This window comes from Syngnathus acus, chromosome 16 (genome assembly GCF_901709675.1).
Source record: "Syngnathus acus chromosome 16, fSynAcu1.2, whole genome shotgun sequence".
Lineage (NCBI taxonomy): Eukaryota > Metazoa > Chordata > Actinopteri > Syngnathiformes > Syngnathidae > Syngnathus > Syngnathus acus.
The window spans coordinates 13,140,991-13,158,931 of NC_051101.1; the positions used below are offsets into that span (position 1 = coordinate 13,140,991).

Here is a 17,941-nt window from a genome sequence, read left to right on the forward strand (position 1 = left end):
TGTATTCATCTTGAAAAGTAAAATTTAAAAAATCACATTTAGAACAAAATTTCAGTAAGATTTTAAAAATGAAGAATTTGGAGATAAAAAAACAAAATAATTGAAAAATACAAAGAAAAAAACAAAAGAACACGATAAAACTCAAAATGAACAAATCTGAAAATAAAAAAATTAAAATAGAATTGCTAGAAAATAGCCAAACAAAATTTTTAAAACAAAAATAAAATTAAGAGATTAAAGTTAGTATTAAAATTTTTTAAATGAAATTCATTTTTAAAAAATCCCTTCTTATAGTTCTGCAGTTGGGAAGTCCCGTCAACTTTGGTTTGGAGTGTCACAGACCGTATTCATTAAATGTAAAAAAAAAAAACATTTTTGTAAGGTAAAATTGAAGTGAAATGTGAATATTACAAATATGAAATGGAAACAACCCATAACAAACATAAAACTTAAAAGCAACACAATGTGAAAGGACGTCTTGCGTTTGGAAGTCTGGTCAACTTTGGTTCTGAGTGTCACGTCCGTCTTCCCGAAAATGTCCTCATAGGTCAAATGAAATACCCTAAGATTCATATGAAGAATACAATAAATAAAATCAAATCCAAGTCCCTTCTTCACATTCTTCCTGCTTTTTGCATTCCGGAAGTCCATGCAGTCAACTTTGGTTTGGAGTGTCACATCCACATCACTGACAGTGTCATCGTTATCAAAAACACAAACAAAACAAAATGACAAAACAGGTGCTACATGTTGCCAAGCTGCGCTCCACTTCCGTTTCTTCTTCTTCAAGTAGCCGAAGAGTAAATAAATAGAAAAAAGTTTTTGTCTTCTTCAGCCTTTCCCTTGACACACATGCACTCTCACACGCACGTTCACATGCACTCTGAGGTAACTGTTGCGACGCACACACTCGCCCTTTGTTCCTGTCGTTTAAATTAAGTAGTAAAGGGACACAGTCAAATTGTGGAATCATTCTTGTAAACCCTGAAGAATGTTCTGGAAACATCATCACCAGCTAATAAATTAAAGTGTGGAAATGGGGACCTTAGTAGGGTGATTGTCAAATTTGAGCCCTGAGTAGCAAGTCCCTGAAGTCGGTCCCACTTCCTCCCTCCCTCAAGGGTCCGCCTCCTGCTTGACGGCAAGTTCGCACCGCACCTTAATAACCGAGGTCTGGCGCCACGCCGTTCCCAGAACCTGCTTCTCTAGGATGGCGTCCAACTCGGCTCCGCCTCGGAGCCTCTCCAGTTGCTCGGCGTGCTCGCTCATATCGAAGCGTTCGATTTCCTCGTTGGCGCGTTGGACCTCGTCTGCGGCGGCGGGGTGGGGGGCGGCGACTGGGCAGTAGCCCTTGAGGTGGAGGCGCAGGCTGCACAGGTGGATGTAGTGACGGTGGCACTGCGGGCACTTGTGTGGGCGCTCACGGGAATGCAGGCGCTTGTGGAGCTTGAGGTGCACAAACTGCGTGAACTTGGCCGGACACAGCTTGCAGTGGTACGGCTTCTCGCCCGAGTGAAGGCGCAGGTGTGTCTTCAGGTTGCTGGTGCTGCTGAAGCGCTTGTGGCACACCTGACACACAAACAGATATAAGCCCCCCTGATATAAGGCTCGCCCTCACCCCCAAATGCTGCCGAAAGCCTCACCTGGCACTCGTGCGGCTTCTCTCCTGTGTGGACCAGGTAGTGTTTCTGCAGGTGGGCCAGCTGCGTGAAGCCCTTGTTGCATGTCTGACACTTGAACGGTCGCTCGCCACTGTGGACGCGGAGGTGGACCTGCGGCAAAGTAAAGCGGTGGTCAGATAATCCTTTCTGAGAATAGTGACCATCCTGAGAGTCGTTGACATTGGGGTCCTTACCTTGAGATTGGAAAGCTGTCCAAAGGTCTTGGTACAGACGTTGCATTCATATTTGATCTTCCCGTTGTGCTTCTGGAGTGGGTAGGGCAACGCCTTGTAGCCGGCTGAGCCGATACCCCGCTTCACCTTCACCAGGTTCACTGCTTCCTCATCTGAGTCGCACATCTTGACGGGCGACCGTTCGCTGGGTCCCCCTGCGGTGGGGGATCCGGTGGACGGAGAGTGGTGCCCGGCGTAAGGACGGTGCACAGCTGCCTTGTCCTTAAAGGATGCGGTGGCTGAGAAGGCGCTAGTGGGCGCTGGTAGGATGAAGTCCCGTGGGGGGTGGGCGGCCTCAGACATCACAAAGCGACGCCCGGCTGCGTCCGAGGGCAGGAGCGGAACATGGGGCGGCAGATAAAGCGGGTATATCCTGGGGTAGACGCCGCCCCCGGGTATTGGGTAGTGATGTGGCAGGAGGTAGCGAGAGTAGGACGCCCCTGGGGGGTAGAAAGGCGATAGCGGAGCGGCGGGTAACGGCGAGTAGTTGTGGTATGACCCGAGTCCACCCGGGTAGAAGGGTGCAGACGGGCTTCCCTGGGGGCTGCTCTCCGGGCTGCTCCTCGCCGACGGGCTGGGCGTGGCTGACGATTGGTCGCCGGGGGATCGGGGGTAACCCAGAGTGCCCACCTTGAGGAGGAAGTCCTCCGGGTGCCCCCTAAGGGCTGGGTAGAGGGCGCGCGGGTACAAGGGACGCTCTGGGCTGTAGGCGCAACGTGGGCGTGTGGGCAGTGGGCAGCTGGGCTCACTTTTGGGGACGTCCCGTAGTATGGAAAGGACACTGTGCTCTCGCTTGGGGGGCTGAGGGGTGACGGTGGGGGGAGGTGAGGGGTCCGACGCCTGATGCTGCTTCACCTCCAACAGTGACTGCTCTGCAAGGACAGGAAAAGTCAAATCAATAGAGGTCTTGACGGATGTTTACTTTTGGGGAGATAAACGTGCATTAGCGTTCTCAAAGTGACACGCGCTTGACGGACGAGGTGAGGATCCGGACAGGAAGTTAGGAGTGTATATGTGTGTGTATGTGTTACACATTTTGTTACCAGTGAATGAGGTAAACACACTAAGGTGCGGGCAGACAAAAAACACTTTACCGCCACTTTGTATTCGCGTTACTGCTTAACTTTATTAGCTTTGTACAAGCTAAAACTGCTCGACATTAGCTAACACTGGTTTTACACCGCAATGCTGTTTTACTGCTGTTTTCTTCTTTATATAAACTTATATTAGCTAATGGGGCTTTACTGCTCCTTTTCATTAGCTTACACTGCTTTACTTTGGCTAACGTTGCTTTAACGCTGCCGTATATGCGCTAGCACTTTGTTAGCGAACACTGCTTTTACTGATGCTTTATATTAGCTAAGGCTGCTCTCTCTCTCTGTCACACACATTCTGGTGAGATGAAAGGAAGGATTAGCAGCCCAAACTCTTAAAAGCTAAGACATGTCATCTCTCTGCTAAATGGCCGGCATCTATTATGTGTGATACAATGTGTGTGTTACCCCCCCCAACACACACACGCACAAGTGAGTGAATGAGTAGTAAGGCGTCGGTGAGTAAACATGGAGGTTATCAGTTAGCCTTCCTCCTCATCCTCCTCACAAACCTAAACAAACATGGCCGCCATCTTGGAGATTTCAATCTGTCAGCAGCTCAGACAGGAAGTTCAAGAGAAGGGGAAAGGTGGGGAGGGCGCAATGAGGGCCTTGGGGGGGGGGGGGGCCTCCCTTCTGTTCTTTTAAGTGACACACACAAAGCTGGATAGTGTGTTTAAGTACTAACACTACAAAGACGCTAAGAGGAGAAAGTGCCATCTAACACGTACACACACTTGTACATATGTGTGAGTGTGTGACAAATGGCTACTTTGGGGTCATTAACCTGCCCCAAAATGCTGCTTTTTAAAAGCTTAGACTATCTTATGCTGTTTTTATTTGGATGTTTTTTCTTTCCTGCCAGTTTATAATAGCTAATGCTACATTAAGGTTGGTTAATATCAGCTAAAACTGCTAGCGAAGGCTGTGTGTGTGCGCATGTGTGTGTATCTTAAGTTGTGAGCCAATCACACGCTACTTTACTTACTGAGCTTCTGCATCATGAGTTCCCCGGATGGCGGGTAGTGTAGTCTACGAGCGTAGTCGAGGCAGTACCACACCAGGAGCTCTGCGCCGGCCGGCACGGGCCTGACAGTGTAGAAGTAAACGTCCAGGCCGTTCTGGCAAGCCGCCACATTCTGCTCGGCCGCCGAGTGGGCCGGGTTGACGTAGCGCATCCAATTGGAGCGAGACTCGTCGAGCCCGTCCACAAAATGGTGGAAGTCGCCATCGGCGTATATCTGAAGGCAGAAACAAAAACACATTATTAGCTAACGCTGCTAACTACAGTTGCTAAAAAAACCTGCTTTTATAGTACTTTATTTGAGCTCAAACTACAAATATCGGCAAACATTCTTTGAATGCAACTTTACGTTTAGTTTGAGCGCTTTTACTGTGTTTTGTGTAAATTGTCCACAAAATGGTGGAAGTAGCGACACGCCTAGCATCATGACACACGAAGAGCGGGATTTGTTACTTCCTGGAAGTGACAAAGTGGGTCAGCCCATCACTGTTGCGGACTTACGGGAAGCTTCCTGTGACATCATTCTTCCCCCTCTCGCTTTCTCACACGAGCCGGAGTTACTTACACTTCCTGTGACAAAGGCAGCGGCGGTGATGTCACAGGAAGTGGTCCCCCCCAGAGTCCCTTCACACACATGCACTCACCCGCCAGAAGTACTTGCGGTTGGCGTCCTTGGGCACACTGTCGCTTGTGTAGAGTTGCCCTACCAAGGGTCCGAAGCGGGTCCCCTTGGGGATGTACTCTCGGCTGCACACGCCTACAACCTGCACACGAAGCCAAAGTACTTTTAGTCGAGTGACCAAATAAAAGGAAACAAAACAAGTCTAATTCGTGATCTGTTCTTCAATGTCATGAAATCGATTACAATTTGACTATTAGCCTGGATATCTATTCACCACGGTCATGACGGTTTTAACGCAATCATTCCAATCCGCCGGACTTTCACTTCTTGTTTGCTATCACAGCTTCCTGTGGATAACAAACACCCTGATGAAATAATCCATACCGTCACACTTTTTGACTGCAAGGGGGATGTCAATTTATGCAATCGAGATAACTTCTGTTATTGGCAGAAAAGTCTCGTGAATGAGTGTGAAGGAGATGTATGTTTTTAAATCGTAGTGGTTGAGGATTGAACGGCTCCCTCTATCTGCGGAAGGAAGTATTGTAGCTAGCCTGACTCCTTCCATTCATGCTTCTTTTTTATTCGCTAGCGCTACTTTGGAAGGCTGCTTTACATGAACTAATATGTGTGCGCTCGTGTCTTACCTCTTTTCCGTCCGCTGTGTGTTTGAACATGAGGTTCCGGGGCAACGAGGCTTGTGCCCTGATGCTAGTACTTTTAGCGGCGTTAAGGTCCGCCTCCGGCCCCGCCTCCCACATGGTATCCTTGACAATGTACGTGCACTTCTCCTCAAACTCGGCCTCGGTCCAGCGAGTCATGTCGGCCTGGTCTGTTGTATTTGCCGTGTCCATGTCTGTGTCTGGCTGGACGCCGTCTGAGGCCATCTTGGCGGCGTGGTGAGCGTCGTCCTGCTCCATGGTGTGCACCTCCTCACTGGTCAACATGGCCGAGCTTTGAGAGGTCGCCTGAGAAATACACAAGGTTTAGTTTGACTATGACGAATAGCAACAAATCATCCATTTTAAGACTGACAAAATAATAAATACATCTGTAGTTCTCTTTGAAAGACATAACAATGAGTGATGACTTTTTCGGCCGATGACGACAATGCAGTCGATGACTTTCAAGTGAGTCAGACACGTGAAGACGGAGGAAGTAAGGAAGTCGAGAGCAAAGGAAGTGCCTGTGACGGAGTCTGACTAAATTTGGAAGGCCAGCAATTCAGTAGCGGCGGTGGGAGCACAAACAACATCCGCACACTCAAAAACGAAATCCAAGTCAATCTGCGTTTTACCTCATTTTTCGCAAAGCACTCAAAATGGGTAACAAATATCAAACAAAATATGACTTGGAGTTGTTTTTAACTCATATTGCATCAGCCTGAGATGCAAAAAAGCAAAATAAGAAAATGACATTCAAAATGTCATCAAGTTAAAATGCGTACAGCACAGCATTACAATATACCAAATTTAATACAAAATATTGCACGGTTATTTTAAAGTCAATTTATGAATGAGTTCTGAATTCATTCTTGCGTGCGTGATAAAGTCTAATGACATAATGGGATGCTAAAATTAATCAAGCTGCTCTATTTGAAGTGGCTTGACAAAAACATTCAAATTCAAACCTTAATCACACGAAAGTTTCCTTTTTTTTTTTACTTCCTATTTTTGTCTTTGTGTCAGTAAGAGTGCACACTTTTGTCTTTGCATGAAATCCTACACAACGGATTTCATAAAATATTAGGCCGCTAAATTCCAAACTTCAAAATACTAAATGAGGCCATTTCCCTCAAATGTTGAGCTGTTTTAAAACATTGTAACAAATTCACACAGTGTCTAACACTAAAGTTAGCTCATTCTCCATTTCAGCAGTCCTCAATAATGCATTAGTTGTTTATTCAAAAGTCCATTTTAAAGATTACAAAGCAAACCTTTTCTTTACTTGTTCATTTTGATCTAAGCCAAAAGTAAGCAGTGCACAATTACCACTGTTGAACTTCAAAAAAATACTCAAGTCCACTCTGTGAATAAAAGGACTTGTAAACACAGCATAAAGTCACATTAAAGTCTTGAAACTAAATATTCATTTTTTTCTTGCCCTTATTGTGGATTTTCTCAGCCGTTCACACAAATTTTCCTACAAGTTAAAAAAGCTGACACAAAGCGTAAAATAAGACAAAACTTTTTAGGCCCCCTGAATCTAATTTTGTGGACTTTTACAGCTTTATACATTTTTCTTGTCCACAAATAATAAATTACCGCTTGAAAAAAAGTCGAATGCAAGCTTAAAACAGTTTTTGGGGGAAGGCATTTTTAAGCAAAAACCCACCTTTAATTAACTTTTTCTTCCTACATGTAGTATTACAATTTGACACTTTATCCTTGTCCATAACTCATAATTCATATAAACCTTTAAAGCATGTTTCACTTCAAACATCCAAACACTAAATATTCATTTTTGAATTCCCAATTTCCTCAGCAGTGAACACACATTTCTTGTCCAAAAAATGATTAAAATCCAATTCAAGCCTTAAAAACTCTCAAGTAGACTTCTGCCTAAACATCCAAAAACAAAAGCATACAAAACGCACTTTTCAAACAATCCCCAAAAGTCCAATTCAATTCTTAAACTTATTCATTCTTATTTTTGCACATTTTGCTCCACGCCAAGAATAAAACATGCGCAAAACTCCAACCATTAAAAAGCGCTGAAATGTTCAAAAGTATTCACCATATGGTTTTGGTCCCATCCACACATAAGGACGTCTGGTTCGGGCCTCTCAGTCCGTGCGAGTGTGTGGCGTGGGGGGGACAGGTGCACGCCGTCCTCTTGTGGCTGTGGTACTCCGCGCTCGTCCTCGCGTGTGTGTGTGTGAGCGTGCGTTTGTGCACGCGTGTGTGTGTTGCCGTCGGCGCGCCGCCTTGGAGTGTGCGAGACAAGGCGAGAGACTCCTGCTATGTTGCGAAGAGGGCCGGCTCGCCTGAGCGGGGCCACGCCTCCTCAGAGGCATGACCACGCCCCCTAAAGATTGGGCCGCGCCCCCTCTATTTTGGGTCACGCCCCCTGTTGCACAAAACATGTAAACATGTAAATGAGTCGTTTGCGAGGAAGAAGCCTTCGCAGACGTGCGTGGATGTTAAATGCAATTTTAGAAGAGTTTATTTTTTATTTAATTTTTCATTAATCCGTCCTTGCTTTTTATGTAAAGTAGTGATTTGGGGGGTTTAATTGAAGTGATTGTTTCACGTTTAATTTTTGTTTTTTCTAATTTACTGCATCAGTCCGCCCTTTTTATTATTTTTTCCTGAGTTTATCATTTTTTAATTTCTGTCATTTTTTATTGTAATTTATTATTTGCTAGCATGTCTTTTGTAGTTTTCCATTGTTTTATTTATTAGTTATTATTTATTGTGTTATATTATCTTGTTGATTTTACGTCATTAGTTTACAATTGCTAGTTTTTATTTGATTATTTTATTTTTTATTTTGTTTTACTTTGTGTGCGTGTTTTCAAGTCCTCTTCAAAAAGATGAGCAACTAGTGTGTGTATGTGTTAGGGAAGCGTTGAGTCACACGCACTGTCACAGGAAGTCCCTTTCTTCCCGAGGAAAGCTCACGCACGCGTACACGCATGTTAAAACACACACGCACTCACACACCGTTTTCGAGGCTGCCTGTAGGGGGCAGCACTGGTCCTCAGCGCTTTTCTTTCTTCCACATCATGCATAGTCTCACTTTATCGTGCATGTTTCATTGCGTGAGTGGTAGTTGACTTCGTCTCCTGCATTTTCTCCGCTTTTTTCTGTAATAGTATTTGCAAAAATGCTCTCGTGTGTGCTTGGGTTGTGTTATATGGATTCAAAACAAGTCATTTCACCCCCCAAAATGCATTTGTGAAAATAACATTACTCCATAAATGTCCGTCCGTCCCTTTAAAAAATACATCAATATAATTTGAGATCATCATCAAAGTTTGAAAGAAAATTAACATTTGATTATTTTTCTTACATCCTTACCGTCATCCAGAATATTTTGATGATGAAAATGAGGATCATTTCAAACATCACCTAAAAATGCACAAAAAATAATTCATTCATTCATGCTTCATGCTTCTACAAAAAAGTTTTATTTAAAAAGTCAAACCTAAACCTTTTTACATCATTTATTCCGCACAACACATGCTCCCAAACACACACAATGTTCATGTTCCTCCTCAAAGCAGATGACACATGAACGCATGAACATGCCATGCACATGGAAAATCAGCATGCAAAATAGAAGCGGAAATGGAAACCAGAACTCGCCCCAAAAAATAGAAAGGACACACTCATGCAAAAGAGTAAAAATAAAAACTAATGCGTGTGATGAAACGCGGCCATGAGAAGAAGAAAACAATTATAACAAAAAAGAAGAAGACATACTCAAGCTCTTCTTCCTCCTCCTCTTCCTCTCCTTCCTCCCTGGCTGGTGACAGAGGGTCTGACCACATCAATGGCTGCCTACTGCTTCCTGCCCCAACACACACACACACACACACTTACAGATGTGTCCACAGCTGTCAGCCAGCAGGCCGCTAGCATGTTGGCTAATGCTAACATATACCCAAACTGTATGTACAGTCATCCCTCGCTATAATGCGGTTCAATTTCTGTGCCGTCACCATATCGAACAAAATACACTAAAGACGAACACAATTGACGGCGTTCCTCATCACGTAGCGTGGCTAATGTTTTAGCCTTTAGCTATCACATGCTAACACACGCGACATCCATCCGTTAACTGTAAATAATAATTCTGCAAATCACCAAAGTGTATTGAACAGAAATAATACCAAAAGAAGTGAATTGGCCCTTTGGGAGGGTGAGGGGTCGGGTAGCTGGGGGGCACACAAACAATCCCAAAAAAGTTTCTTTTTGTTTGACATGCATGCCTGCAGGACATGATGAGAGAAGCGCTGTATATTCTACATGTAGCTAAGTAAGGACTAAAACAAAATTATAAACTAAAAATTATAATAAAATAAAGCAAAACTTGTCCAAAAATAAACACTTTAATGAAATAATTTCCACAAGAATTCCAATAATATCGTAATAAAAAGCAAGGGACGAGTGAGAGAGAGCGAAAGCCATAGCGCAACTTTCGTCCTCTCGTCTCCTTTCACCCCCCACCGACTGCGACCCCCCCCCCCCCCCCTTCAGGTGATCTGCTGAGTCCCAAACATGTTAATTGCAGCCCAGAGGCCATTTGATGCCACGCCAAATCACTGCGAAGGCTCGGCCATTGTCCAACTCTTCCTTTGTGTATTTGTGCGTGAGTGAGGGGCAAATTCACTTGGTGCGCGCCAGACCCTCCGAGTGTGTGGATACAAGGAGTTAATCCCTCAATGGAGAAGCCATTAGAGAGAATTAAGCAGGTTAGAGCGACCATGATCCCCCCACCCCCCCTCTCAGCCTCGTGGCGAGCGCCCGACTCAGGACTTCCCGAAAACCAATGGCGTTGTGGAGATTGGGAAGATGGGGGGGGGGGGGTTAGGCTACTACCCCCTCTTCCTAATCTGGCCAATCCACCCAACAGATGGCACAAACTTGAGCAAAACTCACAGCAGACACAAACAGGCCCCCACCACCTCACTGATTCAAGTCCCCAATTAGGTCTCGAGCTAATCGGCGTCCTCAGCACGCAACAACCACACACACACACGCACTTCGTTAAAAAGCAACATGCACACTTCCTGTGCGAGGGTCAAGTCAGGTGATTTGTCCACAGTCGACATCATGCTGATGAACATTAGCCACATAAAGTGAACATAATAATGTTAGCAATAGCTGAAAAACATGCTAAGGCACTAAAATACATTGTTGAAAGATAACTTATCAGGGTGACTAATACCTAAGCCACCATGTTCTGTTAACGAAACACGTTAGCCGTTAGCTTGCAAGCATGCTAACGAGTGTCTTAACAATCATATAGCTTGCGAACACGCTGTTTTTAGCCATCAGCTGTCAAGACTTTCAGAGAAATCGGAATCATCTACTGAAGCTCTGCAGTTGAATGAAACCTTTTACACTATGAACCAAAACCAGATTAAAAACAGAGCGCTACATGTGACGTCAATGATTTCCTGGAGCTAATATTCCATTAGTGTTTTTTGGCTATGGTCGTGCAACCCGATCATCACAACTGTCATCGCTGCGTCACACGTGCGCGCCCGTGGACAGATCCCAACAAGGAAACGCCAACGCTCCTCTCTCCACACTTTAGCGCAGACAAAACAGACACTTCCCACACACACCGCAAGCACGTAAACATGTTCCAGTAAATAACCTGCGGTGACTCATTGCACACACACTGACACACACACACAAAGCAAGTTTTTATATTGGGGGTCAATTATAAACAGATTTGTCACTATCAAATCAAAATATAACAATCGAAATTGATTCACACACACATTCGTGTGTCAATGTGCCTTTAAGAGGCGTGGCCTCCTGAGTGACATTTTACGTATTCACTTCACACGAGAAGCTCGCTTGTAACTCGAATTTCGGGCTCGCAACACAAAGCAAAAAAAAATCAATCTGCCAACGTTTCATCTTTGTGGGCGTGGCTATTGTTGTACGGTTATGACACCCTACTTGAATAGATCATTTTTTTGGTGTATTTATAATATTCCGATTTGTCTTTCATGATTATTCCTCCTTGTCACTTTATTTACGTTGCTTGTGTTCCGCCGCATTAAGTGCTCTTCCTGCGTGTGTGTGCGCAGATTGAGTGAGTGGTCATTAGGAGGTTAAATGGGGCCCGTTGTCCAGGCGGCGTGCTGATTAGGCTCGGATGGGGTCGGGGCTGCCGGGCACCTGCCACAATGGGCGCGGGTCTCATCCATCAGCGCTGACCCCCCGGCCATTGCGGTTGATCCCGCCCCGGACAGCGTGCACGCCCTCGAGATGGGTTTGTGGGGGCTCCTTCACCCACCCAGGAACTGACCAGTACGCTTAATAACCTTCAACACCAGTAGAACCCCCCCTCCCTCCCTCCCCACTTGGCGCCAGGATTAGCCACACTGGCCTCTCCTTGTTTGGTGACCCCGACAAATGACCCAAATTGGGTTCAATATTGCTGTTATTGCTTTTTCTTTCCTCGTTTGGGAGGAGCCCAACAGACAATGACGATCACATGTTGACTCATTCACACTTAAATGCAAGTGAATGAAGACTTCAAATATTGAAGATTCAATTGAGCCGCCCAAGAACCTTTATTCCAGCGGTTCAACCAAGGGTCCTCAACCCTGCAGGTCCAGAATCAGCATGACCTAGCGACCTGCAGGCCATGCTGCCCCTTGGCGCCACTTAGCAGGGGTAAAGAAGAAAATGCTGAGCACGGCAGTTTCCCCGACCTGGACCTGATTTGAAAATATCACTTTTAAGATGTGTGTTTATTCATCTTAATGAGATTGAGAACAAAACACATCCATTGTACACTTTTTCACAAGTAGCTACGATGCTAGCTAGCTAGCAAGCGGCAACATGACACGTGAAGAAAATGTACGACACATGGCACAAGCGTCATCCCAAACGTGTCGTTGGCATCAAGCCGTGAGCTCCAGACAAAACACTCGCCAGAAAAATCAATAGCGACATAATCAGAACCCCCCGCCCCCCCTAAATCCCCACCACCAGCACCCCAAGCTGTTAGCCACAAGCCAGATTAATAAAAAGTATTAATAACAAAACATACAAATTAAACATGTGCTCACTATATTACACAGTTGGGACAAAAGACAGTGGGGGGCCCCGTTTGGGTTGGGGGTGCGTCAAAAACTCGCAGTTATCATGAGGACAGAAAGACCTTTGGATATGTGTGTGTCAGGGGAATCACACAAAGACACAAACACGCATGTTTGGTATCGCTAACCCGCTGACCTGCTAGCCTTGAAAAGTGAAATGGCTTTACTACTCTTTCACCTTTTTACCCTCAGATTGCTTCATTGTCGCCTCCTCGTCTTTATTACCACTCTGTACGACACTGTGTGTGTTTGTGCGTGTGTGTGTAGCACATTACACAACAAGGTTAGTGACTTTCTTCTCCCCAAGGCCGACCGACGCTTATTTTTAGTCTCGAAAGAGAGTCCTACAAACACACATGCACACACACGCACAAACACACACCCTCTACAACACCTGCTTGATAACAAAAATGACACAACAGGAGATAACGCACAACAACAACGCAAGAAAGTGGGTGTGTGTTTGTGTGTGCGTGAGATGAAGTGGGACACTTGTGAGCACAAAGATATTCGACCTGTGTGTTCATGGAGGACACAAAATACACGGACGGACACACACACTTGTCACATGTTACCGCCCAAGTGTAAATAATCTCTTGTCTGTGAGGCAGCCTGGTAATTCTACTGAACTACATTGGCATTAGTTTCGGTGTACTAGTTAGCATTTATTTGATGATTCTTTATCAAATAAAAATAATAAAAAAGCAGACCCTAACACCAGTTTCACCCATCACCACGAAATTGTCCATCAAAACGCAAAACATGGAGAAGGACCTATGCCTAAAATTGAACAGGAAGTCAGCCATTTTGTTTTTAAGAAGCCATTTTAGGGACATTTTGGAAATTTGAAAAAAACATGACCAGTCTGGGGTTTAAACTGTCCAATGGTGCTAATATGATTTATTTATTTTTTTAAATGTGGAAACCCCGATTCTCTTGTCATCTGGCGAGCCAGCCGCTCACCCGTGACCCTAATGAGAACAGACATTTATGGTCAGGTCAAACTTGATTTATTTCATGTTTGTTTATTTCTTTGAAACCAATCCAAGGACCAGACCTGTTGGTTTGGTCCACACCTGACGTAAATGATTGTGTTGAGATTCAAACAAAAGAACAACAAGGAACGTTTCTTTAAAAAGCATCAAAAAGGTCAACAAACCCTGATGATGTCATCAAACCTATTGTGTTACCTTCAAATCTTCCATCAGCTCATAAGCTCCGCCCTGATTGGACGCCCTCCTTTTGGAATTGGAAATGCCCAACAATCGCGGAGTGGAGTGGCTAACATTGTAGCACTGATACACAAACACACACACACACACAAACTAAGCGTACTGCGGCGCGTGTCGGCTACAGCAGGAAGAACTTTGGCTTCTGTCCTATTCTATTGGCAGTCTTCCAAGCCAGACACACACACACATGCAAAACCACCCAGCCAGATTGAGGGAAGCCTTTATCTGAGGCTTGGCGCTAAACTGAATGGTCATGTGTGTGTGTGTCTGTGTGTACGTGGTCAGAGAGAGTGGGCAATAAGGAGGTAAAGTTTAAGCACAATCCAACAGGAGAGAGTAAACACTGATAAATCCCAGCTGTGTGCGTGTTATATATGAATGTGTGTGTGTGCGCGTGCGTTCATTATCGTGCACACACCCTCTCCCCATGCACACTAAAACACTTCCGAGCCCCCCCGTGAAACCTTTCCATCACATCCATCGTCCCACACACACTTCCACTACTTTGATGAGGTGAGTTTGTGCATGTGTGTGTGTGCGTAGGGGCGGGGGGGACCCTGATCTGTTTTGCGTAAAGATCAGACGAAGGGGTCTCTTGGGCAAGACGGAAGTGGAAGCCACACAGCTTGAACAAGAGAGAACAACATGCTAACATAGCCTAGCGTCAAGACATTCCATTTTCTAATTCCATTAACAGATCCAATTCCAGATTTGCACCAATTGTTCTTCCCGGGGGTGTCCCAATACTTTTGTTCGCACATTTGTATGACGTATTCGATATGCGAATAAGCCAAACGACATGTAAACAAAACCTAACTTGTTGATTTGTTGTCTTCCTGTACCCCACGCTGGAGGCCTGTCGCCACGGCAACCGGCCTGGTGACACATCCCGCCGTCTGGCCTGTGGTTTCCTCTCAAGTGGTCAACATTAATGCCCCCTCCTCGCACACACACACACACACACACACGTTTTAAAATCTCACTTACACACACGGTAAAGACATACACAGCTAAAATGAAAACACAGACAGGCAGTATCAAGGTGAATCATTCACACGCACACACATTAACACACACAACAGATGTAAACGCACACAACTCGGGATCAAGCCGAATCATTCTCACACACACGCGGAAGTGCACACACATGCGCAAACAGCTGCTTGCAACATGCAGAGGCAGGCAGTCTGCAGAGCACTTCCTCAACACATTTTATTCATTTGGGCTTCATTCAAGCCAACAGAGCACTTTCACTACACACACGCATGCACGCACGGAGCCACAACAACACAATCGCTCAGCAAAGCAGATATACATACATGACCCAGCACACTTGGGACTCACTGACGCTCTGTAAATATTTACAGGAAGTAGACGGGTCCATTGGAGACGGATCGTCCTCGGACCCCTCCCCAAACACACACTTTAAGACCCCCGGACACACACTCACACACACACACACCCTCATCTCCGGTCTTTCCGATGTACCACCAGGATAGATGGATCAATCATGAACACATACACACACGCACACACACACAGGAGCGGACAAGGCGTTGATGTGATACCCCTCTGGATGACCCTTCACCTTACCCCTGAGATTCCGGCCAATCACGGGTCACCTTGGCTCGTGACCAAACTCTGAGTTGTTAATGAACAAGTTGCAAGTGAACACGCTTAATTGCACACATACTGTAGGTACGCACATATTGATAAATACAAGTAGACACTCATTGACCGATACACACACATACATGTAAACATTTACACAAAAACACACAAATGTACACGTGTACAAGCACAAACACGTACACACACGCACTTCCGTGACTGCTTCATCACGCTGACCTCACGGCAACCTCCGACGTCAGCTCTGACCTCGGGCTACGCGTCCTCCTCTTCCTTCCCCTCCTCCTTCACCTCTTCTCATCTTCACGAATGTGTCTTCCGTGTGCACTCACGGCCAACAACGAGGCGCTCTAAAGCCATTGGCTGGACCTGTTAGGCATCAACTTGACTTTGGGCTTTTTTGTCCAAATAGTGCCAACAAAGTAAAAACAGCGGCACATTCATTTTGGTGGCATGAAAATGATGCCGAGTCCAACAAAAACAACAACTGCAAATAATTGTGTCTTGTCTTTGTAGTTTTACTTTGACATCAAAACATGAGCTCTCAGACTCATTCCTCCACCTCGCGCCAACTTGGCGGTCCGACCTGTTCAGTGGCGTCTCCGGAGAGCCCGATGTCCTTTTTACGAGCGTGTCGAAGCATTCCTCGGCGCTGTCAGACCGGATGTAACGCGCCGCTAATTAAAGGGCGACGAGGTACAGGAGGCTTTTCCAGCGCTCCTTCATTAACCCGGGCTGCTCATGACACATCAGGCTTGCACAATAAAAAAATATTAGCCAAGGCTCATTTGATGAGTGAGACACAAAACAACATGAGATTGTTCTTTAGCATTTGATGCCCCCCCCAAATTCCTCAATACACACTAGAGAGTCAACACAGGGAACCCCCCCGATTGAATCTTAACCACATTTGAGCTTATCAAGCACTTCCGTCAACAGCGGTAGCTGGCGCACACAAACTACTTCCCCTTTGGCTTCCTCTTCCTCCTGTCTTGTCATCAGCGCCATGGAGCCCCCACTTTACATTTCCACAGCAGCGGGCCGTTCTTATCTGAACTCTAACCTGTGATGGGCTCAGATAGCAGCCGGGGTTCACACTCAAACACAGACAGCTTGCGGTATTAGCGTTAGCATCAGCGGCTATTTCCTTGTAATGTTTTGTATCCTGGTGGAAATATTTGACTCACTAATGCTCCTAAAAAAGTTACAAAAGAAAAAAATCAAAACACTGAATTAGGTTCTACCAACTGACAAGAAATCAGGTAGACGTTTCTAGTATGACACACTTACCGAAAAAAAGTCGGCCATTTTGTTTTGAATCTGTTTTGTTGAGCAAATTCAAGGGCTCGTATTCTTTGACAAACTCAACGCAAAATTTTATTTTCCTCTGTCATTTATGAAGCTTGTCTGTGTGTGTGTGTGTGTGTGCGCATGTTGTTATGTGTTAAGCAATACGGCAGGTTAAAGGGCGTGAGTGAGTGTGTGTTCATACCTGGAGGGTAATTACAAGCTAAGTGCACGGTCCGGACAAATTACAGAGGGTCTCACACACATATATGGACACACACACACACAATAGGAAGTATGTCACCAAAGTCCACGAGAAAGCGATAAGTGTAACACACACACACACACACAGTTTAGCTAGTTAATATTTAGTTACTCGTGATCAAAACCAAGACTGATGAGTTTAACGCAATGAAAAGTTGCACATGTGTGTGTCTGAGTGATGCAAAATCATGTTGACACACACCCGCATGCAAACACAAAACACACACACCGTTATTAACTGAGTTGAGACGCGAGCGGTCAATCACTGACAAAACACGCGCACGCACTTTATGGTGTTGGAACAAGGTGAGCTCTGTTTGCACACACAAACACACACGCGGTTTGTGAAACAGAAAGTATGAAGGCCAAGGGCTCGTGTCCTGCTGCACCTTTGAAAAATATGCACGCACACGTCGTCATCCCACGTGACCACGTTTACATTTATTCAGTAAAACTCCGATTTGGGAATCCGTTGACACAAATGCGTGTCTGGAACTTCATTTTGTTTTTGTTACACTTTTGGTGACTCCCTTTTGTCACTGTGTGTGGGTTGTGTGTGTATCTAGGGGGGGGGGCAGCTGAGGAGCCAAATTGATTCTAATTGGGAGAACACACAGATTGAGTGGGAGCGCCACCCACCATACACTAGTGCAGGTAATGACACACACACACACACACACACACAGTAGAAATAAGAGAGAGGAGACACCAAGTCTGGCTCCGTATTTAAACTCGGCGTGTTTGTCTTTCTGTTTCACTCGTCTTTATTGCTCTGCTGTTTATCTACAGAAGAGCAGACATGGCTACTCTCATTTAGTAGGATTTTCTGTTTATAAAAAAAAAAAAAAAAAGTAGCTCGAGTATCTTCAATTAGTGGCCAAATTGGTGACAGTTGTCTGGTTTAAAAGTTCAGAACGTTCACTCAGACAACAGACATTTTTAGAAATTAATCGGAGGGCTGTTTATCCAGCATGAACATATGGATTTTATTAATAAAAATGTTCCAAATGAAAGAAACATGCTAGCTAGTGAGCTCCATTAGCTAGCTAGCAAGCTAATGGGGTTGAGTTCAGAGTGAGAGTGACAAAAGAGGTGCGAGCTTT

The 17,941-nt window shown here is 45.2% G+C and overlaps 1 protein-coding gene and 1 long non-coding RNA gene across 2 annotated transcripts; both read right to left on the reverse strand.

The window, feature by feature from the left end:
• Positions 1 to 234: 234 nt before the first annotated feature.
• Positions 235 to 7,617, reverse strand: prdm1a (PR domain containing 1a, with ZNF domain). The gene is made up of 7 exons (XM_037273045.1): positions 7,371 to 7,617; positions 5,282 to 5,602; positions 4,657 to 4,776; positions 3,977 to 4,229; positions 1,856 to 2,766; positions 1,644 to 1,772; positions 235 to 1,569 (listed from the first exon to the last, which is right to left on the reverse strand). Exons 1-7 carry the CDS (start codon positions 7,395 to 7,397, stop codon positions 1,117 to 1,119), a joined length of 2,214 nt encoding a protein of 737 aa, XP_037128940.1. The 5' UTR covers positions 7,398 to 7,617; the 3' UTR covers positions 235 to 1,116.
• Positions 7,618 to 8,743: 1,126 nt separating this feature from the next.
• LOC119135933 lies at positions 8,744 to 15,544 on the reverse strand. The gene is made up of 2 exons (XR_005100638.1): positions 15,481 to 15,544; positions 8,744 to 9,149 (listed from the first exon to the last, which is right to left on the reverse strand). It is a non-coding gene; the product is annotated as an uncharacterized LOC119135933 (long non-coding RNA).
• Between the last annotated feature and the right edge of the window lie 2,397 nt (positions 15,545 to 17,941).